Below are 26457 nucleotides of genomic sequence, written 5' to 3' on the forward strand. Positions count from 1 at the left end.
AGTGGGATATGTTGTATATACAGTGAGAATTAATGGTAGTTTAACTTCATGCTCCCCCAGGTTTTGCACAGTGTATGAATAGCGCACTCACATCCCATCTTGCCGCGTGATTGTGTAGCCGTAGTTCGGGTAATGTAGAAATGACACATTGACTCCAATGAGCGGCGTTCCGTCAGCTGTAAGAACCTGGCCCCTGATTACAGATGCGAGGCTACAAAGCAGAGAGAAAAGAAAGCTTCAGGTTATGTATACATTTGCTTTCTGAAAGGTGATTCATGGCATTATTCAACGCTTCGCTACCCCAGGTGCTTCAATGTAACGTTCCTGCTTCACAGAGCAGCCCGATGGCCTACATCTCCAGCAGAAATATGAACATGGAAGGAAATTCAATGAGCCGGGTCTTGGTAAAGTATCCGTCTCTGCTTTAACCCTTTTAAAATACATTCAGGGCTGTTAAAGATCTGACAAAGACAGTACCTCACTATGGTGCTCTGCATCTTATCAGCTTAGCTCAATATGTATGATCATAAGTGATTGAATGTGATACTGAAAATGAAACTGGATCATTCACTCACCAAAGAACATCTAAGATTGTACAAATATTGCTAAATGGTCTATGTACAATACTGGCATTTTAAAATGTGTTTGGTAGATTTTAATTTGACTTTAACAACTGGGCTAAGAAACAGACTAAAAATACATTTACAATTGTGTTATTACAGAAAAGATAAAAGCTGGTGGAAGTTGTATACCACAAATATTCAGTCATCGGAATGTAGTCCTTGCAAACCCTACCATGAAATACTGTGAGGCTCAGTGCACAGTATGGCCCAGGTAAGTGGCCAACCATTTGAACTCAATTCCCGGATAGAGCACTATGGTTTTTTATGGTTGATTGTAACGCTCAGCCCTCGAAAACATTTGTTTATTAAGTATAGGGAATAGGTAAGCATATTATTAATCCTGAGAAGTGACAGTTCCCTCTTACATATCATCTCTAACCCATAAGGAGGTAAAATACATATAATTTAATGTTCTGCTGATCAGTGTATTTAACCCAGAGAAGATTAAAATAAATCTAAATGTTAGTGTTAAAGTACCTCCATGTGTAAGTCATATAGGAAAAGAACAGAAACAAGTAAAGACAACAACTTCATTAGCTTAGCAAATTTACAGCCAAGACTTGCTAGACCATTAAGGTATCTTGGACTATTTATCCTGATGAAGAGAACAGAGATCCATAAAAAGATTATACTTTCAATTTACTTTAACATCATATTTGTACTGATTGCATCATGTATCATCATGCATAAAACAAATGCTTTATTTTGAAACTTCAGAAGAAACAGTGCGCAACTCATTGAGCACCCCTGGCGGTTTTTGTATCACGATTTAGTTCTTAATGGAGTTAATATTAGCACCAAAATCACTTTATCTTTCTGAAGTTTCTCTGGTGCAGATAGCCTATTCCTGCAGTCTTTTGGCTATATCTTCCATTTTGTTTTTAGAAATGTATGAGTTTTTTTGTTTGTTTTTTAGCCCTGGCACGGTATTCTCCCCATCAAGATATATTGATTTTAGCTATATTTAAAGGGTTATTTACTAAAGAATTCAAAGTGAATTTCAAATGCCATGTCAAAATATCCAAAATGGAAATATTCTCTAAGTCCGCTATGCACTTCATTTTGGATACCCTAGCCTTACATTTGAAATTCACTTTGAATTCTCACTTTAGTAAATAACCCTGATAATGTTTTAGAGTATCTTGACACTTTAGGAATTGCAGGCACCTTCCAAGGAAAGCACATTCAAGTCCCAATATTGTCTTGATCTGAGCTGCTTGCATGCACAAGAGCACACACTACCCCGTTAGATTCCATCGAGTCCTTGCTGCTAGGAGTTTGTCCATGCAGGCTTGACATGTGAAATAGAATATCCCACCTAAAATACATAAGTGCTCTTCAGCTCTCGTGAACACAGACTTTTTGCAGACTGTAGAGTAAGTTGCTGATGGAAAATAGGCAGAAAGCTTCCCATTAGAACAGAATGTTTGATAACCTAATGGTATGACTCCTCAAAGGGTTCATTCTAAGTTCTTGTCCCATGCAAAGAAACCAAACTTGCTCCATAGATGTTGGGAAGTGGTTTTACATTGGGTGAAATCTCAGAGACCAAGAACGCAACGGATCTAAGTCACAAACGTGGCCACCTTCTCAGTATTCTCATCCCAAATTGCTAGCTCAACTGTGCAGGTCTATTGTATAGCTGTACAGAATGGCATTTAATCTTGAAGTCTACACAGATTTGTGGGCAAAACCAATGTATATAATTTACTGACAGTCCTTTCTACTTAGACCAGCAATGTAGGCCTGGATAATTATTTCTCTTTAAAAGGCCTAATATTGCTTAATGAAATTCAAGGTACTAAATGATTAGTCTATTCATTTGCAGTAGCTATAAAAGCTTTCTCAGATGTATAAACCTCCAAGCTTTCTGCATGTCAAATATCTGGCACTTGCATACAGAAAAGTATTATTTCCAATTAATTTTGAGGCAATTGGTACATCTGCTGGAAACAGGAAGCAAAAAGATTTAGAGGGGGCAATAAGGAACATTTGTGCAACAACTTTTAATCAACTGCTGTGCCTAACTGCATTAATACTGTTAAATTACCGCAGACCCAGGAGTTCTAATGTAAATCATGTTCTTTCACTCAGCAGGATCCTAGACACCTGCTCTATGTTACCAGTAGATTTTCTGATCATTACAGCTTTGCTAAAACACCATTAGGGCGGCTTGTGAAATCGGAGCTTCATTATGTGAATATTTTGCTTGCCCAAAAGTAAATAATCCCCCCTCCTTACAATTATAGACAAGATATTCTCCTTTTGAGCCAGGATAATGTTGATTTTATTTTTTTATTTTATTTAGGCACAAGAATTATATCATTAGTACCTTTTATAGGCAGGGCAACTGAAATTATGAGACTCAGAGATTGGAAATCATGGTGCCCAAAGGACATCTGACTTCGAAAGCAGTGAAGACAAAGAAATATGTTGAAGGCATATTTTAAAAGCAAATTAAGTCATAATTTGTCAGAACAAATGTCTGCATAACATCTTTTTTAGAACGTTGGCTTCTGGAACAGACTAGCTTGCTATCTAAAGTTTGGCTATGTATTATGGGAAAGGTAGTCCACACACATCTGCAGTAATAGTTTAACCATTTACTGACCAATTACATTTTAGTGTTGTGCTCTAAGCTACCTCATCATGAGCCAATGAAACTGTTAGAAGACTCTAAGAGTTAGAGGGTTCTAAATTGTCAGAAGGTGTGTGGCTAGGAACGATTAGAGTGGTAGTTTAAAATCATCAAATGTTTTCTTTTCACAATCAGTGTTACAATTAAATCCTACTGTTTTACAGAGGACCCGGCACTTACAAATATGTGAATAACAAAATGTTCTTGTCACATTACAAGCAAAAATATGGCATAAAAGTTATGATTACTTGGACGTCATTCAGCAAAAATGTATTGATTCACCATGTTACAGCAAAAATTATGACAAATAATCTCTTGCTCTCCAACCCATTCTACCAACCTTGACCCATTTTGTGTACCCATACGTCTATCTTTTTCTTTGACTTCCCTACCTATTCTAACTCTTACGCGTTGTTAAATTGCAGCTGTTCTATTTGAATGTATCTTCTCCTCCTTCAGACATTACATTAACCTATTTTGATTCCCCCTTAACCTTAAAAATAATATCCAATTATTGTCAATAACCTTTGTCCTTCGACTAAGCTATTTTCAAGATAAAAAATACTCGGGCCCTTGCTTTTACTTCTGTCTGATAGTAAATATTTCACTTTTACAATGTACTGTGTCCACTTAGATTTAAATGATGAACTGGTGTTTATTTTGTTCATTCAATGTCTAATATTTATATCCCATGTTATTGTACCCTCTGTAACGGCAAGATTTTCAAACTGAATTTGTTTTAAACATAGAATGCTGCGTATAATTGTTTCCCTTTGTGCAATAATAACTCAAATGTATTTATTTTTTCTTAATAATTATTTTTACAAAAGAAATGTTAATACAACCAATACAATGAACATTACCAAGGTAATGGACCCTCTGCCTCTATTTGCACACCATTTCTGTCAACGGTGACATTTTTTCTCTGTTTCTTTCTTTTTACCTTCTATTGAAAGGGTTGTCTCCGGGTATGACATGGGTGCTGTCAGGGCCTGTAAGGAAGCTGATCCTATCATAGAAAGGCCTGGCAGCTTGCTGGGACGGTGACTGCTGGCTCTGGCTGATAATGTCCTGTGGATCAGGAAGACCTCTACAGTACGGCTGATTCTGGCAGGAGCTTTGTAAGCAGCAGTCTGGGTCCATACAGTCGATTAAGCCATCTGCCAGAAGAAAGTCAATTGATTGAATTTACACTCATCATGATCATGATTAGGGATTCCTTATTAGTTTCACATGCTTTGTATTGCAAATATTTGGTATTTATTTCACTTGAATACAATCTGTTTGTTTTTTTTCAAGCACTGTGCACAGTTTATTTTTATTTTTTCTATTTTAGAACATCATTTAAAAAAGGAAACACACTGTAAATAACACAACTCACATATTAACTGACATATAAAATATAAGTTAGGACTTATAACTAAATAAAAAAAACAGTTTATGAACTAAAACAAGAGCCATTGTTGTAACAATCTGCAGCAAATGATGCAAGAAAAGTTGTGCCCAAATTAAGGAAAAAATTACGCAAGCAAGACTACATAACATCAGATAAGTAACACAGAAATACACACAGTAATGGATATAATATATTTAGTGCATGTCCTATGCAGGTATGGGAAGACTATGGGCATCATTTGACATTGAGGCCCATTCTGTATTCCAGTACAGGATTTTCCTGGGGAAGATGAACGCAGTGAGGTCAACGCTTCTAGCATGACCTCAGGTTAAGTACGACTTATTTTAAAATATATTTTCCGTTTTCTGTTCTAATTGTGGCTTTTCTCATCCATACCTAACACCGGCATTGATGGGCAGGTGTACAGTAACTGTGTATTTATTGTGTATTTATTACTTTAACTCTTATTGTGAGCATCGAGCCAAACTCTGCACGGGTGCCATAGGAATTGAAGCTAAATAATGTGAAAATAATACTTCCTTAGTATAAAGGAACACACAGATATATAATGACTGAACTAGAAAATGAAATACAAAATGTAAGATTTAGGGAAAAATAGCTGATCTAGAATATTTCTCCAACATTGCAATAGTCACATTTGTAATCTATTGTAGGCACAATTCAAATGTGGATCAGGAAGACCTCTACAGTAGATCTCTATAGTAAGGATCCACCATCAAATCCACCATTCGGTGATTAGTGAATAAACCCCAAAATACCAATTACTCAAAAGATAGATTTCAATGTGTTCATTGTTGTGATTTAAAGATATTCATTGAGAAAGCATCACATTTTTCAGTGAGGTCATTAAGTGAAATAGGAGCAGGACATGTATCTGTTTGCATTTCATTGGACTGAAGTGCACTTGCTTAAAAACAATTTATATCGACACAGGGACACTTTAATTTTAGGGGTATGGCCAGGGGTGTGATACATTGTATGTGACATACTAATACAATTTCTGTAACTAACTGATTTCTAAACAAACGTATTGCCGTTTAAAGACACATTACAGTGAGTATTATTGTTTTGGAGCTCTGAAAATAAATAACCAGGACTGAAAAAAACAAACAAACAAACAAACAAAAATGTAATTAAATGGCATAGAAGATTAGTACTGCATAAAGTAATACTACCAATACTAACTTTTCAGATTGTTTTTTTTTTTTCCTTTAAATAAATAGAACATTACAATACACGCGTTGTCTCCGTAGTCTTCATCAACCACGTTTTATATGACTTTGGTATTTGTTGAGTGACATTGCGGATACAGTATAGCCAATATAGCACACACTATACCTGATATATGGTTTATCTAGGGCTACTTCTAAATTGTTATTTTACAGGATATTATGATATGTTACTGAAAAAAAGTTTAGCTATTCACTTGGGCGGAATGGGGTGTTGCTTTGGAGAAGAAGAAAAAAAAATAGTTCAATTTAGTAATTCATCTTTGTTAGTTTATATAAAAAAAAAGCTAATGTACAGCTGGCATGTAGGCTGTGGGTCATAAAAACTGCATGAGATTGACACATTCTGAACTAATCAGCTGGAAATGCATTTTTTACAAGCCTCTCTGCTGACATCAATCAGAGGAAGGATCTCATTTTCACCAGCCAAGATGCAGGGACATACTGTTTGTTATTTTTCTGTGGAGTTTATCAGCAACTTGCCCAAGCGAATGACGGATGGTTATGAATCTGGCTCTGTATAACTGGAGAAAACATTTCTCATTCTTTGTCTGGACGTCCATATCTACTATTATCTGGTATAACTAACAGAATCAGTGCACTGGGCCCAACTGAACGGGAGTCAGACTGCTGGGGTAGGATAGCAGTTCATCAACCATTTATTTAACTCCACTGGGATATTTCACTTGTTGGACTGTACATCGACAACACTATACAATCGGCTGCATTTAATAGGTTAAATAAAGCAAAATACTATTTAGTTTTCTTAATACTTTGTTTATGTCATAATGCCATAAACACTAAAGAACACTGTGGTAAGTGACGATGGGTACCTAATCATTATTTGCCGGAGAGAGGAGGTATTAAATACACATACCTAAAACATCATAAATAATGTGAATTAGATGTTTAATATATTGAATGTGTTTTAAGCAGGCAATACATATAGAATCCCATAGGAACTCATACAATTTATTGTTCCTTTAATAAATAAAAAATGCACTAGGATCATGTGTGCAATTGCTTTCAGTATTCTATATTTCAGAGGATTGTATAATTAAAGACAGGGAGAAAAAAAAAAACAGACAGCCTTTCACAACATAATGATATGACCTGGGATTTATTACATAATCTAAAATTCGCATCAGTGGAGTAAACCTTCTGTATACATTTACTACATTATAAAAAGAAAAATATATGTTTACGGCACTTAATCCTCACTTGAGTCTCTCCAAAGATTTGCCTGGTTGATTGCTGTGCGGTTCTTAAAAGGTGTTGGTAGCGCAAGTGACTTGTCTAAGTAATTGTGTTGAGACACAACTGTAGACTTACAGCAGGTCATTGGGTGAATCTTTTGAAGGTTTTGCTGCCCCCTGGAGTTTTACGAATGGTTGGCGAATGTAGCATTAAGATATTTTTCAGAAGCAAACTGTGCATAGCAGAACGAACTGCAAATAAATAAATTCCTGTATTTGCAAAATAATGCTTCTGTGCAGAACACAATCCAATCATCTTCAGCTGCAAATGGCCAGGACTGTAATCACTAACAGCGCCCATGGGCTACTTAAATAACATCTAATATTCCTGCTTGAAATGCCTTTGAGTGGCATAAATGCCAGAATGTACCTTATAGGGTACAAATGTGGCCAATGAATGCTCAGACGTATGATATGAGTTGTGTATTTTTTCAGGAATATGTTTATTGGAAACCTGCGTTCAATTTTTATATTAAAGAAACAGTTTTAGCACCAAAACAACCATAGAACCCTGCAGCGATTATGGTGCCCAGAGTGCCATGGTGTGCCTCCACTAGAAGCATTCAAACCATTTTTGAATGGTTTGACTTCTTACCTGGGTCCTGCTAGGTGTCGCTCTCTGTATCCACTACTGCCAATGGATTGTCTAGAAGCTCTCTGTCTGAGCTAAGCTTTGCAAAGCTTACCCCAAAAGGTATGAGCATTGTCCTGATCTCATTTCAATATCATACCATTGAGTAAGATGGAATGGAATTTTTGCAGCACGATTGTGTCTCTTACAAATTTGCAGGAAGTGCGTGATACTATTGAGTCAGATTGGACCAAACTCCCTGAGGACCTTTTTAGCATCTTGTCTAAGGCATGTTACAAAAAATGTACAAATAACAGTCATTAGGAGGATGGTGCAAAATATGTGTTAGACGTTTTGCCCTTGTTCTTTTGTGCTTCTTGACTTTGTAATTATTTTTCCTTCTGAATAAAGTATTTTAGAAAAATGAGTAGTGCTTATTTCTTCTTTATTGTGTCTCAACTGCACAGTACTGGAGACTCAAAGTAATTTACACAAAATTAGACTTTTTAATAACCACCCTATTGAGTGCCTATTGAATTACATCACTTATACCTGAAGAGTCTCAAAGAAAATGAATATACTTTTTACCGAGTGACTAATCTGCAAAAAAATAAAACAAACAAAAAAAAACATAGCAAACTAAAAACAAAATTAAAATGTGCCACAATCAAAATTAAATGGTAACATTTTTCAAGAATAAAGGTGTGAAATTAGCAAATTTACATGTGATAAATAAAAGTCTAGAATAAAAGTTTGCAAGAAAGTTGTCATTTAAAATCCATGAGGATGCTACACACCAGATTTAAATTAAATAGCCTGTAACGGAATAGGTGTCATTGGGTGGACATTCTTCCAGTATGCGGAATAAACAATTGCATTTCATATGCAGAAAGACTGACAACTCTCTGACCTCGTTTTAAGTGCACACTGTAGGGACAGGTCATAAAAGCAGTGTTACAACCATTAAGAATCATCATTAGGAATTAGTACTGGAGGGTAACTAAAGGGATACCTGAAGCAGTTCAATTTGCTGTAGGGTTTAATTATCTGTCCCTGAAGCTTTATTTTATAAAAGTGTTTTTTTGTTGTTTTTTTTCAAAAGAAATCTACAATTTCATAAAAAACAAAACATTTGCTTGCTTTGAACTACATTCATACACTTCACAATGAGTTGTTATATAACTTATTGGTTGGTCAATTGTGTGCATGAATTAACTATTTACAAGGCTTCTGATTGGATAGTGTCCAGCACTGACAAGAAAGTAAGAGCTGGACAGAAAGGGGAGAGCTTACAGATGCTGGAGAAACTAGTTCTGCAGCAAACATAAACTAGCTTTTCATTTCCCACTCTTCAAAAACATATCTGTAGTAGTAAAGGGTATATCAGCTAAGTTGTTTCAATTTTCAATTCATGTTGCTTCAATTTTGTTTTATTGCCACACAGACCACCGTCACCCACTGGCAAAAGGTGCACATTAAAGCAATTAAATGTGCATCGCACCACAATCTGCATTGCTACGGATACATTCTACACCCATGACGAGCATTGATAATATAAAACAATAGACAAACAATTGCACAAGATTCACTAACACACTAGCACTTACACTTGTCATTTTGTTTATAAAATAACTGCACATTATATACAGAACGTTCTGACACTTTTATGCACCCACACATACAAACAAAAAAAAAAAAACAGAAAAAGAAAACACTTTTACTAAAGATAACAATATGTTTTTTGCATTATGTTAGCAGATCAAATCTAAAAACATTTTCTGTATGGAAGGCTGAAATGTACCAAAAACAGAATAATTGTTAATTTGAATCCACATGGAAGCTCCCACAGATACATGTCAAATATTTGTTTACTGACTGAGCACATTTTGCAATTTTAATTGAGAAGCATTGTTTTCTGTGATAAAGTATTTTTCATGCCCACAACTGTCAGCTGGAATGGGATTTGACCATCTACAGTGAGGGGAAAAAGTATTTGATCTCCTGCTGATTTTGAACGTTTGTCCACTGGCAAAGAAAGGATCAGTCTATAATTTTAATGGTAGATGTATTTTAAGAGTGAGAGACAGAATAACAAAAAAAAAATAATCCAAAAAAATGCATGCCAAAAAAAGTTATCAATAGATTTGCATGTCAATGAGTGAAATAAGCATTTGACCCCTTCGACTTAGTACTTGGTGGCAAAACCCTTGTTGGCAATCACAAAGGTCAGACATTTCTTGTAGTGAGCCACCAAGTTTGCACACATCTCAGGAGGGATTTTGTCCAATGTTTGGAAATGCAAACCTTCAGCTCCCTCCACAGATTTTCTAAGGGATTAAGGTCTGGAGACTGGCTAGGCCCCTCCAGGACCTTAATGTGTGCTTCTTGAGTCACTCCTTTGTTGCCTTGGTTGTGTGTTTTGGGTCATTGTCGTGTTGGAATACCCATCCAGGACCCATTTTCAATGTCCTGGCTGAGGTTTTCACCCACGATTTGACGGAACATGGTCCCATCCATCGTCCCTTTGATGCAGTGTAGTTGTCCTGTCCCCTTAGCAGAAAACCCCCCCAAAGCATAATGATTCCACCTCCATGTTTGATGGTGAGGGTGATGTTCTTGGGGTCATAGGCAGCATTCCTCCTCCTCCAAACACTCGACGAGTTGAGCTGATGCCAAAGAGCTCGATTTTGGTGTAATTTGACCGCAACAATTTCACCCAGTTCTCCTCTGAATCATTCAGATGTTCATTGGCAAACTTCAGATCGGCCTGTACGTGTGCTTTTTTTGAGCAGGCGGACCTTGCAGGCGCTGCAGGATTTCAGTTCTTCACAGCATAGTGTGTTACAAATTGTTTTCTTGGTGACTATAGTCCCAGCTGCCTTGAGATCCTTAACAAGATCCTCCCATGTAGTTCTAAGCTGATTCCTTGCCATTCTCATGATCATTGAAACTCCACAAGGTGAGATCTTGCATGGAGCACCAGAATGAGGGAGACTGACAGTTATTTTGTGTTTCTTCCATTTGCGAATAATCACACCAACTGTTGTCACCTTCTCACCAAGCTGCTTGGTGATGGTCTAGTAGCCCATTCCAGCCTTGTGTAGGTCTTGAAAATCTTGTCCCTGACATTCTTGGACAGCTCTGTGGTCTTGGCCATGGTGGAAAGTTTGGAATCTGATTGATTGCTTCTGTGGGCACGTGTCTTTTATACAGGTAACGAGCTGAGATTAGGAGCACTCCCTTTAAATTGGTGCTCCTAATCTCAGCTCGTTACCTGTATAAAAGACACCTGGGAGCCAGAAATCTTGCTGACTGATAGGGGATCAAGTACTTATTTCACTCATTGACATGTTTTTTTTTTGGATTTTTATTTTGTTATTCTGTCTCTCACTGTTAAAATTCACCTACCATTAAAATTATAGACTGATACTTTCTTTGTCAGTGGACAGACGTTCAAAATCAGCAGGGGATCAAATACTTTTTTCCCTGGCTGTAACGGTCATTGAATTTATTTTGCAGAAAAGCAAAAATAATGCACAGTAAAGATGCAAAAATTCCTATAAAAATGCCTGCTCATCCAAACTCTGAAGCCACCCTACAATTCTATTTCACTCAAGATGAAGTAATATTGTAACTGCTAAAAATTCTGTGTTGCTAAGCAACTTTTCAAGTCTCCCATCGACCTGTGAGGCTGCACTCTATAAAATGTAGGATTTATCTTACTTTCTCTTAGGACACATTAAGCAGCTTTCTCACACTATCACATTTAGCAGATTCATCAATTATATAAGAATAATGATAATTCAAAAAAAGAAATCAAGATTAATCTGATCAGCCCATTTTAGATCTGTCGAAATTCTTAAAATGTAAGGAATATAATTTCCATTTATTCTTTACCATCTTCACATTCCGGTTCTAAAAAAAAAGGTCAGCGCATTGAAATAAAAATAAGATGGAGTAATTTAAAAATTGCAGGCTCAGAACAATATACGCAAAGGAGGATTCACTTGTCTTCCATTTAATATAGGGTGGAATTATCAGTCTCGGAGAGTCTTTTGAGATTTAAAGTTTGGCGCAGAAACAGTAACATTCAGCTCTGCAAGAAACTATTTCAGGAGAACACATTTAACAAGCAAGTGTGTGACAAAGTGACATTTACCAAGCACAAGAACATAATACAAAAAAAAAATAATAATCTTACCTCCTTCGTTATCCTTGCTGTCGATACACAAAGTCTCCATCGCTACATCACAGCCTGCTCCTCTCCATCCAGGTTGGCAAACACAGTGCCATCCATTTAGGTCCAAGGTGCATCTTCCATTGCTGTTGCACAGTCCTGGACAACCTTCTGTCAAGACACAGATAGAAAAAAAAAAAAAACAACTAGTCAATCAAGAGTTCTATTGTTCTTCAACTTTGTTGAACAAACAGGACACGTACAGGCCTTCATAAAAGCATAAACACTGTAACTGCACATGAAAAGAAAGCAAGTCACAATGCACAGATCATAAACTCTTAAGTGGCATCTCTAATTAGCCTAATAGTTGGAACACCAGAGATCTATTTAGTCTGGAAACATATGCTCCTACTGACCAGATAAAATTACTTTTTTATTTCCTTTTGCAGAGCAAGAGTGGAGGCAAAGGTGATGCAGAGCAAGCAGAAATGATTCTGTGCTTCTTTGCAGAATGTCTAAATTCTGCCCTCATAATCAAAGAAGTACTGGGAGTAGAAAACTTGTTCGGCACTTTTCTTTTTCAGTAGAGGACATTTACTTTGCTTGCATCTTAAAGTGTAGCTTTTAAAAGTGCAGTTCCACTAAAGGTTTACAGATGTAAGCAATGCAGAGAAGTAGTATGAAAGTCGTTTAATAAATGTAAAAAAGCCAAACACAAATATGTCAGAAGCTTGCTAAATATATTTTTTTCCTGCACTTGCTATGTTAGGGATATATCATTATTTGATTGGCAGGGTGTCAAGCAAAGCTTTGTTTATTAATGCATTGATGATCTCTTTGGCATCCGACAAGTAACAAAACACAAAATAAATAAATAAATGCACTTAAGTGTAGAACCTACCAGAACCCTGAATAAAAATAAAGTTGCCAAATTGAGGCATTACATACATATTTTTGTTCATTAAAAAGAAATTCATTTTTTATTTTACATTTTTTTCTTTTCTTTTTTTTTTCTTGTTTCCATTTTGATATTTTGAGAATTTGCAGAAAAGCTGCCACCTTTAATATTATCTGGTCTCAAGGAGGTAATGCCATCATGTGAATTTACAGTGCTTTCCAAATGCTGCCCAAAGTATTCGCCAGTTCTGTTGACAATACTTTGTGCAGAGAGGTACATTCCTTTTTTAACAGAAGAAGCAAAGCTCATAAAGTGAAACAGCTTAGCAACTATTCTAACATACACTTGGGGATCAGGCTGCAAACAAATGGGACAGGACTGACAGGATTTCCAACTGAATGTAAGAGTTGTGCGGATTTGTTACTCAGGACGGACAAAATGAAATACCAGAAGGACCACAAGGAAACATTGATAGACTCAACAAAAACACGGTAGTGACGTGCTTCAAGACAGATAGCAAAAAGTGAGGCTTTCTTTGTGACAGTCTCCCTAAGGCTTTTGCGGTGTTACCTTTATATCCTATCTTGTCTGCTTTTATGAGCAAGAAGGGAAAATTTATAAAACAATTAAAATAATTTAATATATCCAATGATTAATATGGAGCATGCCTTAAAGTCTGACAATACATGTAAAAAAAAAAAAGGGGGAAAAAAAAGTTAAAGGTATAAAAAACAAAAACAGAATATATAAAATAGAGTTATATGCGTATTAAATAATTCATAATAAAATATTTTGTATTAGAAAAAGCTGGTTTAGGAAGTCATAGGTATTAACGTTTAGCATTTGTAATAATATCCCTTAAATTCTAGGAGGTTTTATTTGTGCCTGGAAGTGCTTTTCATTATTATTTTTAAAAGACCAAAATAAAAATAGAACAAAAAAATGCACATGCAATTATTAAAGCATCTATATTTTGGAAACAGAATGTGATGTGTGTATTGTAGCCTTTGAAGGAACGTTACAGAAGCTCCACATGTTAATGAGGGTTCCAGGAGAGTGGAACAGAACAAATGGAACAGTCTCCTCATATTTGAACAGCTAACCTGTGTCTCTCAAGCTTGAAACCATTGGTTACAGGGTGTTCCACAATGAAGAGTTGGACATCACAACATATTAAATATAAACATAACAAAATCAATATTTTCACCAAAGTGACATTATTATCGTTCTAATTATTATTAAATATTACTTTAATGCAACCTTGATTTATTGTAGATATATCAAGTATTTTAGCGGTTAGCCTGGAAATATAGACATTAATTACATATACAGATATGGAAAAATCTATTTAAGATTTTTATTGTTTTTAATGTACTTTTCCCCCCTTTTTACACAGTCTAAACCTACTTGTTATGTTTACAATTAATTAAGCTCAGTAACCAAGTTTCTTAGTATTTTAGTTTCTTGTTGTTTATAAAATTCAAATACAGACTGTCAGTTACCAAATAGAAGACTACTCCCCATCTACTCTAATTATTAGAAGAGTTAGCTTTGCAAATCGCTTGCCTTGCGTTTTTTTTTTTAACACAAAAGTACTTTATATAAATGAATCTGCCTACTTTTTTTTATTACTTCCTTAAAACGTGATTCTTAATTGACTTTTATCATGAATAACTTCATGCAAAATGTTCTAATGGGCTTTGTTTCCTCTTATAATTAGGACTTTAAGACATGGGAGGCTCTGCTGAATATGTTAATCTCTGCAATTGGGGGTGTCGTTTGTGTATGTTGCAAGCCGCTGTGACATTAATAGTGGAATTACAACTGTGCCATTTCAAATTTGAGTTAGAAACTAATTGAAAGCACTCACCCATTTAACACCCTTCTTGCTATATGTACAATGTTCAACCTTTGTCTTTTTTTGTACACTAGAAATAAAAAAAACTCATACTGCAAAAGACACAATGGCAATTTAAGGGAGCATGCACCCATTTGCCTCACATTTAATTGGGAAAGGGAGATGCAGTGAAGAAGCGGCAACATTGCAGTAGCTCCTGCAACATCTTTAATGGCAGCCATCTTTAAAAAGAACAATTTATATTTGATCCTGGATTCATAGGTACAAGGAGATGGAGTCTGACAAGATTTTACATATTTATTATATATGTATATATATATTTTTACCAGAGCAATTTAGGCAATTGGCATTTTTGTTTGAAGAATTTAGTATATTATATAGCCATTTTTTTTTCTTTTTCTTCATATTTTAACATAACCATTTCAACATCAATGTGCATGTATTCGATTTTAAAGATGACTGCCTGGCATGTTCATTATCCATTGCATCTTGCCAAGGTGACTTTCGTAGTATACTTTTGGGAGTTCCTCATTTAGACATAACATTAAACAGACATTTTTTATGTCAAACAACATTCAGTGCCAAAAGGGTGAGCAACGCATTTCAAAGATATGTGCTGCTTATTCCTCTGGCGTACAAAGGTTTTATACAAAAATGTACTCAAAATGAATTTAAAAAAAACATGTTATCCTGGGTGGACACCTTCATTTTATAACTTATCTAAAATTTGGTATTTATTACAGAGACCTAGATATTGCAACATAACCTTTTTTCACGCCCTAGTCTTGTGGCTTGATATTCAAGATTTGAAACCAAATGGGTAGTTTCTTAGGGTCAGATATTTCCTATTCTATTTGAATTCATTGTTAGAGAATGTTTGTCTACTGAAAAAACGCTGCTTGAACATAGATGGCTTCAAAAGTTCTTAAAGTAACACTTTGCAATCACTAGATTAAAGTTAGTTTGTATCTCCTTTGTGTGATCCCCTAATATTTTGGAGTTTTAGTCTCTTAAACATTGGCCAGTATGTAAATGCAGATGGTCCCAATTAAATAAAAAAGTTAATTTCAAAAGAAAGCTTTAAAGGGAAACTGTTACAAATATATACATTAAAATGTTAAAATGTAGTTTATATAATGTGTCAAGAAGTAAAAAATGAATCACTATATCACTCTAATGACTCTTTATAAGAGAGGCAATTCTCAAGTGCAAAGCTTATTGCATTAATACATTTCTGATGAATTAAATTACTTACATCTGTGATAATCCTGACCCACAACTCCCCTGTATTTCTCCAAAAACTACAATTGAAAATCTGTTTATTTTATACCCTAAATAGCTTCCCTTTAAATGAGAGAACAAATGCTTTGGATGAATGAAGAAAAAAACAAAACAAAAAAACAACATAGCACACAAAAGGATCAGAGGGTAAGTGAGCAAAAAGTTAGCTTTTTTTAACAAAACAAAATAGAATACTATAAATATATTCAACTTGCAAACACAATCTGATTTTTTGAAAGATGGCATATATTATAAACTAATGTTTCTTCAAAATTCTCTAAAGTCCAATTCATACGTTAAGGAAGTCATCAAGACTCTAAGAAATTTGCTAAAACAGTTCTAAAGGTTTACAGACCTTTTGTGCATATGCAACAACACACAACACCCACTTAGTTTCTGAAAGGAAACAAAAATCTGCTTTCTTGGCTTGTTTAAATAAATCAAATATATTTGGACTAAATTTCTCATTATAGATCAATTGCTAATGCAACCCTCCAGATGTATTGAAACTACAATACCTATAATCCTTACTATGCCAAATTCTGCTTGCCTAAGGCATGTAAAGATTGAATTCAACAAAAGCTGGAAAATAAGTATTTTTCAAGTTATGGTGATCCTATTCACTGACTGAAGAAGCCCTAACCAGGAGCTCAGCAGTTTCTAGAATTACAGAAAGTTTAAAGGGAATCTCCAGTGCCAGGAAAACAATCCGTTTTCCTGGCACTGGAGGGTCCCTCTCCCTCCCACCCCCCAATACCCGGTTACTGAAGGGGTGAAAACCCCTTCAGTCACTTACCTGAGGCAGCGACGATGTCCCTCGCCGCTGTCTCCGCCTCTGCGATGCTCCTCCTATCCATTGCGTCGGCCGGTGGGCGAGACTGATCTCGCCCACCGGCCGAGGGGACCTAATGCGCATGCGCGGCAATGCCGCGCATGCGCATTACGTCTCCCCATAGGAAAGCATTGAAAAATCATTTCAATGCTTTCCTATGGGGTTTTGAGCGACGCTGGAGGTCCTCACACAGCGTGAGGACGTCCAGCGACGCGTGCTAGAAACCAGGAAGTTCCCTCTAGTGGCTGTCTAAGAGACAGCCACTAGAGGTGGAGTTAACCCTGCAAGGTAATTATTGCAGTTTATAAAAAACTGCAATAATTACACTTGCAGGGTTAAGAGTAGTGGGAGTTGGCACCCAGACCACTCCAATGAGCAGAAGTGGTCTGGGTGCCTAGAGTGTCCCTTTAAGTACAAAATAGCTAGGTTTGCAAACTCAGTTATTTTTCCAAATTTGCTTTTTATACTTACATTTTGAGGTTTAGGTTTTAAATGACCATATTTTCTCCTACATAGTAAATAAATAAATATCTACTTGGAATATCTACCTGGAAGACTATTCTGCTATTGTGAATGTAAAGCTTAAATCACTCAAATAAACAAATTCACCCTAAGGTTCATTCACTAAAATATTATCCTATATTGGCATCAATTTTGCAACACTAATGCCAACTCACTTTATCAAAAAAATCCAACCCCATGGGTAATTTTCTATTATGTTAATTAAAGTTCATCATGGTTTACCTGGGCAAAATAAACAAATAAAATGCTTAATAATTCTTAAAATATATCCCTCAATGGCAAATCTGTAATGGATTAAATTAATACCATGGTGTTAGTTTATTTTTAAATAACACAAAATGCAGTGATTTGGTCACTTTTAGAGCCATTAGAATGAAAGCATCTACGCAAAAAAGAGACACAAAAAAAATACAAAAATTATAACAAAAAATAGTCAGCAAATGCTAGACATATAATTGACACACAGAAACAGCATTGGTCAGATTTAGCGATGATTAGTTAATTGCGGATGGTGTTTTGTAGAGGACTTATACATACACAGACAAATTACGGTAGATATAAATTAATATTTACACCAATTTAATACAATTAAGAAAAATAGTAAAAAAAAAAATACAGTACCTTTAACTATTTTATCCAAATAGTGAGCTTGTGAAATTGAAAGGGGGAAAAAATAAGACACAGTTCAGCACACAAACCGCTTTTATTTTACATGCAGAGAAAACAGAGCATCAGAGTGCTGATACAGAAAAAAATACAGGGAATAGTAATAAGGATGCAACCACTAGCTTCCATACAAAGGACAATGGGGGTTACGTGGAGAGAGACATTCCAGGGCAAAGTTCTAAAGGAGGACCAAATAGCAGGAATATTCCAGTCTCCATGGTGATTGCCCAGGTGTTAAACTTTGCTATAGACACAGCTTCCATACAGTTATATCCATCCCCACAAGATGTATGTAGAAGCCACTTCTAAGACATTAGTAGTTGGCAACTGTACTTAAATTATAGACACAATATTATTAATAATTATTAATTAGTTACCTCAGCAGTAATTTTAAGAACTCATCAGTAATGCCTCTATCTTTCCCAACTCTTAGATTATCTGCTGTGGTTGCATCCTTTCATTAACTTTATTTTATTTTAGCTGCCAAGAGGTAGGCACCTAAAATATATTGTTCACCCCTTTAACACTAGAATTGTAAAGATTCCATATATACCTATTTAGAGATGGAAATCCCACCAAACACCCACCAATCCATCCCAAAAAAATAAACAATCAAAAAAGGTATGTTGATGTTAATATAAGTAGAAAAAAAACACATTCTTGAAGACAGGGTTCTTAATCTGAGACGATACCTTTGTGCAAAGAGGTATTTTAGATCAGACCCCTCTTTCACTGATTGCAGCTTTTGTCCCATGTAATAACAAACATAGTCACAGCAGGAAAAAAAAGCAATCTGATTTTTACTGAATATTTCTGCAGAAGTGTCTTAGCAAAGACAATTATAGAATAGTAGCCGTAGAGAGGTCTAAAAGCTGTCCGTTACAAGTCAAAAGATAACAATATGGGTTTTCCAATTTATATGCCCCATGTCTAGAGTCTGATCAAAAGAAATTAGCATTTTAGGGAGGAATAATTTTTGTGCATGCTTGCAAAACCCAGCAATTCCTTATAGCAGACACAGGCAATTATGCAAAGTACATTGTAAAGTCATATGTGCTAGCTCCTTAATGTGGGTAGGCTTCACGCACACCAGTGGTCAGAAAAGCAGTATCAAGAGTGAATTGTTTCTGGAGAAAGGTGAATATGACTGAAGCTGTACCATGTTCCGAGCTGTTTATTGGAAATTGTGTTCATTATTTATACCAGGGCTGTCCAACCTGCGGCCCCCCAGATGTTGCTGAACTACAACTGCCATGATTCCCTGCCATGATCTGTTTCATTGAAAGAATCATGGGAGTTGTAGTTCGGCAACATCTGGAGGGCTGCAGGTTGGACAGGCCTGATTATACCATAAAACAATGATGTTTCATCATCGTATAAACCAATTTATGGGTGATTTAGTTCTTTTTGCATTTATGAAAAAGAAAATAAAGTATAAAATTGCACCTTATACAGTGTATTCTCTGCTTGTAAATCACTTTCTTCCCCAGTTTCCAAACCAATACAATAATTGTAAGGAAAGCATGCAGTTTGTACAACTGTTTATTGAAATGTATGCTCCCAGGAAAACAGATTGAGACTAGTAGTTTGATCCAACACATCAACACACATTGGTTAAAGAAACATTTTAAGAACCATAACCACTACAGTGTGCTGTCCTAGTTATGGTGTCAAGAGTGCCCTGGTGCACCTCTCCCCCCAAATGTACCTCGTCAACAGTTTCAGAACAGCTTGATTTCCCAGTGCTGTTCCCTACTGATATTGCATCCATGAGGTGGCCCTGCTAACCTGAAGCAACCAGTAACTGCTTCCTGCCTGTTCTCAGTCTATGAGCTTGTCTAGCTAAGCTCAGGTCTACCAGTCACTGCCTCCTGCGTGTTCTCAGCCTATGACCTGGTCCTGCTAACCTGGGGCCTACCAGTCACTGCTTCCTACCTGTTCTTAGCCTATGGGCTGGTCTAGCTAACCTGGGGCAACCAGTCACTGGTTATCTACCTGTTCTCAGCCTATTAGCTGACCCTACTAACATTGGGCCTACCAATGAATGCTTCCTGCCTGCTCTCAGCCCATGAGCTGGCCCTCCTAACCTGGAGCCCTCCAGTCACTGCTTCCTGTGTGCTCTTAGCCCATGAGCTGGTCCTGCTAACCTGGGGCAAGTCAGTCACTGCTACCTGCCTGTTCTCAGCCTATGAGCTTGTCTAACTAACCTCGGGTCTACCAGTCACTGCTTCCTGCGTGTTCTCAGCCTATGAGCTGTCCCTCCTAACCTGGATCCCTCCAGTCACTGCTTCCTGCCTGCTCTTAGCCTATAAGCTGGTCCTGCTAACCTGGGCCTACCAGTCACTGCTATGAGCTAGCCCAGCTAATGTATGTTCTGATACAAGAGCTTAACACTCACCCAGAGGCTGAGAGCACACAGGAAACAGTCGCCGGGTGGATCCCAGGTAAGTAGTCAAACCGCTCTTAAATAGTTTGACTAATTAAATTGTGGGAGTGTAAATACACTTTCTGGCACCATAGCCCCAACAGCATATTGCAGTGTTTATCGTGCTTGGAGTACAGTCATAGGTAGAGTCATACATATATTTAACTAGTTATTAGTTGTCTAATTTACCAAGCTTGTTTCTTACCACGGTCATGTGAATCATAGCATGTTTTTTTAGTGGAACATATTTTTAAACATGTATTCATTTACCCTATGCCACTAGTAACACAACCATGTGAGCAATTCTTTTGCCATAACAGCCATATCATATAATCCTGGAGTGTACGACCTTTTACTTTACAGTTTGCTACATCAGAATGGCTGCTATTATACTCTGTGAACAGATTAGCCAGAAGTGATTTTACAGAATGTAACAAAGCTGCATAATATTGAGTAGGTATAATCTGGGTCAGGTTGCATTAGTGGCTATTAGATCTAAAGCTCCAGGCCCACTTATTGCAATAGGCCAAGCTGTCTGACTTTATATATTGATTGTGCTCAGTGCTCTTTTTATATTACTTGACACTGTAATCCCACAAACACACCAGTATGATGGACCCATGAACCATAGTCTGTGACACCTTGTACCCAGAAAAATACTGTATGCCTCAGTTTGATTGTGAAGATACATTTATACGCCTGAAGATTCCACTCCACTAATGCATGTGGCTGCAAAGTCTAGTTGTAGACAAAGTTTATGATTTGCTAAGGACAAGATGGCAGAATTGAAGATTGAAAGTTCATATTTGGGGACCACAGTAATTTTCAGTTATCAAATATTTTAAATTCAACAAACTCCAAAAATAATATCTACGTCAATTGGTAGTACAAAGTCCCTCACACTCACAGGGTTATTCATTACACTCTGACTAGTAGCATTTTGAAATTAGAGTGACAAAAATGATGCTAAAATAGTCAAGCTGAGTAAGAGAATATCTCCAAATTCACTATTTTGGCCACAATTTTGCCATTTGGTTTTCGATTTTGCTACATTGCAGACTTGAAATAATGAACAAGGCTGGAGAAACAGAACAAGTTAATTGGTCTAGTGGATGTCAACATGGATGTCAACAATAGCCAAATTGGAAAAAGAAAATTAAATTTTAGGTAAGTGGGAGTTTTTATCAACTAATGTAATTTATTTATTTATTATTGCCATTTATATAGCGCCAACAGATTCCGTAGCGCTTTACAATATCATGAGAGGGGATTTAGCTATAAATAGGACAATTACAAATAAACTTACAGGAACAATAGGTTGAAGAGGACCCTGCTCAAATGAGCTTACATTCTATAGGAGGTGGGGTGTAAAACACATTAGGACAGGAATTTGCAATCAAATAAGGTGGGCTGCCCTTTAGGAGAGGGCAAGAGACAGGTATGTGAGGTAGGGGTTAGTCTTGGAGGCCATAAGCTTTCCTAAAGATGGGTTTTAAGGCACTTCTTAAAAGATGCAAGACTAGGGGAGAGTCTGATGGCGGTAGGCAGGCTATTCCATAGGAAGGGAGCCGCCCACGAGAAGTCCTGCAAGCGCGAGTTGGCCGTACGAGTGCGGACAACGGGCAGGAGGTGGTCACGGGCAGAGCGGAGAGACCGAGAAGGGACATACCTATGGATCTGTGAGGAGATATAAGAGGGGCTAGAGTTGTTCAGTGCTTTATAGGTGTGAGTTAGTACCTTGAATTGACTCCTATAGCATACAGGAAGCCAATGTAAGGACTGGCAGAGGGGTGAGGTGTGAAAGAAACGACTAGAGAGGAAAATCAATATTATACAACTTGTTTCATACTTCTTTTTTTTTTTTTTACTTTCCCTGTTAATAAAACCCAAAAACTTAAATCAAATGATAGCTGTACATTGCCGTTCTGAAATGGTTAAAAGCATTGGACAAATAACTGTAAAGTCTTGAAGACCCATAGCGCGTTCACTTGGCATCCACAACATTGTTATTCTAGGCATCCTTTGCAGGGCATGTAATATGTCAGAAAATGTTCGTTTCTATTATACGTTCCGAGCGTGGCCTTCTCTAATGACTGCTATTAGCATCCCATTAAAGAGGCACATAGGTATCATCCTTAGATTATTCATGCACTATCTTCTCCTGATATGATAAAATGAGACTAGTCTCTGAATAAGTATATTAAAACCATTTATTCCAATCAGCTGCTGTTTTAATCAGCAGAAACAGCATGCCCATTGATTTGATGTTCATTAATTGGTACTCACCACACTATTTTATTACTGATTATCCTGTCGTAAAGGATTAGAACAGTAACACTATTTGCCCTGCTAGACATCCATCGCTTACTCAGAGACTTTGTATAGATAGTTTGCGGGGCTAATTTCTTAAAGAAATATATTCATAGAATTAATGTAAAGAAAGGAGAGTAATGGAATAGGCTTCGTATGACACAGGTTTCGATAATGTATCCACAAAACATATCTCTTCTCATGCCGGGGACACTTGTGAATTGATACTTGCCAGCAGTCCTCAAGTCAGTCCTGTTTTTGGACCCCCCAAGCCTGTTTATTTTTTCTGGAATCATGTAGAAATTAGAGAAAGGCCATAAAATGTTGGGTTAAAGGAACACTAGAGGGTCAGGAACACAAACATGTATTTCTGACCCTATACTGCAAAACCCACCATTAAGGTGCTTAAAAGCATGAAAAACTCACCTTATTTCCAGCGCTGTGCGGGTACCGCCAGCATTGGCCCTGCCCCCTTAGTGACACCATCAGAATTGGCAATTTTTAGCCAATCCAATGCTTTCCCATGGGGCGATTGTCTAAAATCGGCAAGGGGACAGGGCCAAATGCTGTTTTGGCCAATCAGCATCTCCTCATAGAGATGCAAATCTATGAGGAAAAATTAGCGTCCCCATGCAGAGCATGATACAATTTTCAGCATCCACTGATACAATCTTCAGCAAACTCTAAGGCAAAAGTTACAATTTTTAATATAACATTTTTTTATATGTTTTAACAAATGATTGGTCATGTTTGATTGGTCATGTTTGTGTGAAATTGCTTCCCTACAGCTAACAATGGGCTAAAACGAAATCCTCCCCAGCCAGTCCATACTTTGAAAAACCTCAATTTCTAATTACTGTACATGCCAGTGTTCCCCAACCTGCTGAAATATATATATAGTTGCAGGATTACAACTCTAATCTCTCATAGCCAGTTTATGGCATGTTAGGGGTTGTAATTAAAACAAGTAACGGGCATTGGCTTGCCAAAACATTGCACTTGGTTTTAGCACTAAATAGGGCATCAGAAAGATATTCTTTTCCTGTGTTAGACACACAATCACAATATATCAGAATGATAACATTTTTATATTTACAAATCACTTGGAGAAATCAAATGCACATTTCATTATGGCTCCATGCAAACACTCCTCACAAACATGACACTTTAACAACCCAAGTCCTCGGGGAAAAATCACAGTGAATGACAGAACTGAAAGCCTGCATGGTGGTTTTTTGAATAGTAGAGGTAAAAATAAGCTATGTCGCGGTTATTTTCTGACTCGTTATAATGTCTAATTATATGTCTATGTATCTGACTGCATACTACATTACCAGTCTTGTTCCAAAACTCTCCTAGTCTATTTCTGAGTCAATCTCATGACTTTCTTCCACTTTAATTATCAGTGACTCAAAAAGGCCATTACCGGAAAGTCACCTTGGATAATAGATCTTCAACAATAATACCCACAGATTGCGCAACAGACTCAACAACTGCAAATGCAGTACCAGGGGAGAAAACAAGAGGGGGCCATCAAAAATCACATATGCCTCAAGAATATGATAGAGCTCACAGGTGAATGCATGACGTGTGTGTTTCACTGGAGAGATACACTGGGACACGCAGATTGTACTCTAAACATGTCTTCAGATGCCGTTTCTAGTTAAACTTGCCTCAAAGCCATTATCAGCTTAAAACATGCTGTTTCGTACTCTAGCCCATATGTTTTAGAAAAAATATTACAACATCAGGCAGCTAACAATGCAACAATGCATTAGTAGCAAGGCTATCGTGCTTAGCATGATGACAATACGTGACAGGCTTCCTATACATTTAGTGACTAAAAAGTCTATATGGACACATTGCTTCCTGTAATTGAATGTGTATCAAGATGACCGTGTTTGTAAAGTATGAACATATACTGGATGAACAAATATCCCTATCCACTGATCAACAGTAACGCAACTTAGGGCTTTACAATTGGAGACCAAACCAATGATGAGTTTCAAGGGTATTTACTAAATGCAACACAATTGCTTAAGTACATTGAGGCACATATGTTTGGCAACACTGATCAATTTCAGAAGAAGGTGCCAGATACAGTGCGGCAAATTTACTACCCACACTATTGTTTCAAAAAGTGTAACATTCTCACAAATGGAGTGATCACTAATGCCACTGGAAAATCTGTAGAGTACAGCCAAAATTTGCTATTAAAATGAATTTTATAGAACACCTCGCATGTCCTAAACTGCTAATCAGTCATGTCCATATGTATTTTACTAGTTGGTCACATAATAACGGAAATGTGAGGACAATGTGGTATGCTTCCTTTTTCTATTTTTTTTTTTTACTAAAGCACACATTGTGTATAGTATATTCATTATAGACACATGTATTTTTTTACTATCTAACACCATTATTTTGCAATAATGGTACAAAAGAAATATTAAACAAGCATCACATCTCTCACTATGGATTCCTCAAAGGGTAAGAACTTATCGGACTGCATCGTAATTTGGTACCACATGTCTTCCCTATAGAATCCATGCATCTTCACTCCTAAATAACCACTACGGAGAGTGAAAATCTGTCTTATGAAAGCACTGAATAGAAGCCGTAGTGTATTAGCATGCTTCAATGCCTTTACACTTGTTTCTTTTTTAATGAGAGCTTCTTCTCAGTGCTGCAGAGCAGGCAATGACAGTCAAGCTTGATGGCAATATAAATGGGAGTCCCCTAAGAGATGCAAAGAAATTAACTTTATAACTTAGACCACATTAAATGTAATCTTGCCGCCTCAAATATCTGCTGTGAAGTCCATCACATTTCATTTTCACAGACACACTCTAATAATTAAGACACTGCATAACTATTTTTTTTTTCGGCCTGGATTCAAGATTGTCCTTTATTTACCTCTTGCAACCTGTTCCTGCATATACAGCTATAGAACAATTTTCATTCTACATGTATGTTTTCTAAGGCTTTTATGTCATATGCAAACACCAACGGGACATGCGAGCTACTGAAATTAGGCCATAGGCCAAATCACAGCAAATGAGGCTTATTAATATGTAAAAACCTGAAGTCCGTCTATCTAGCAAAACGAAAGACTAATGGAATTTGGGGGCAATGGTCAAAATAACAGTATTTTGCTATAGGCAGTGATTTCCATTAATTGGACTCTAGTGGAGTCTGTTTGGTGTTCATTCTGTAAGATAATGTCAGAAGAAAGTTAAAGGTCTGTTTGTGTCTCCTGTAAAATAAGGTTGAAGGGATTATCAACTGAATGGGGATTTAGCTGAGTCCGAACTGCACATACTATTATATATATTTGCAATAGCTCTCACTTTCTTATGTAAAATATTACAGTTCCAGGAGCAGATCACAGCAGATAAGTTAGAAATTTCATTATTATGTACAGAAAATCAATGCCCTTTTTTTAGAGAGTCTGTGGACTCAGATTATATGCTAGCTTCCTGCAGTTCATTCAGTTCCCACTTGTTTTGTTACTAATCATTCAGTAAAGTAACACAAAGCACCAAAAGATCGAAAGAGTAAACAATAAAGACATATTTTCCCAGCCTTCGTTGCACCTATTTACCAAGGGTACCACTATTAGTGGAGGAGGGCACTGTGTGCCTATCTATACAGTCTGGCCCACAAATAGGTATACAGTTGAATCAATTATATTTATCGCAACAGATTATAAGGGTACACATACACACTGATACATAACAAAGTGGCAGTTACA

General features: G+C 36.8%; 1 protein-coding gene across 7 annotated transcripts in view; it reads right to left on the reverse strand.

The window, feature by feature from the left end:
• TENM3 (teneurin transmembrane protein 3) overlaps positions 1-26457 on the reverse strand; it is an 836163-nt gene that overhangs the window by 94399 nt on the left and 715307 nt on the right. For 3 of the 7 annotated variants that reach the window (XM_063458145.1, XM_063458146.1, XM_063458152.1), the window contains 5 exons: positions 17924-17950; positions 13380-13397; positions 11936-12082; positions 4205-4421; positions 92-211 (listed from right to left, as the gene is read on the reverse strand). In XM_063458145.1, coding sequence (XP_063314215.1) covers positions 92-211; positions 4205-4421; positions 11936-12082; positions 13380-13397; positions 17924-17950 — 529 coding nt within the window. The remainder of the gene's footprint in view (positions 1-91; positions 212-4204; positions 4422-11935; positions 12083-13379; positions 13398-17923; positions 17951-26457) is intronic. The other 4 variants (XM_063458151.1, XM_063458150.1, XM_063458149.1 and 1 more) reach the window with 2 other exon arrangements.

Source organism: Pelobates fuscus, chromosome 6, assembly GCF_036172605.1.
Source record: "Pelobates fuscus isolate aPelFus1 chromosome 6, aPelFus1.pri, whole genome shotgun sequence".
Taxonomy (NCBI): Eukaryota; Metazoa; Chordata; class Amphibia; order Anura; family Pelobatidae; genus Pelobates; species Pelobates fuscus.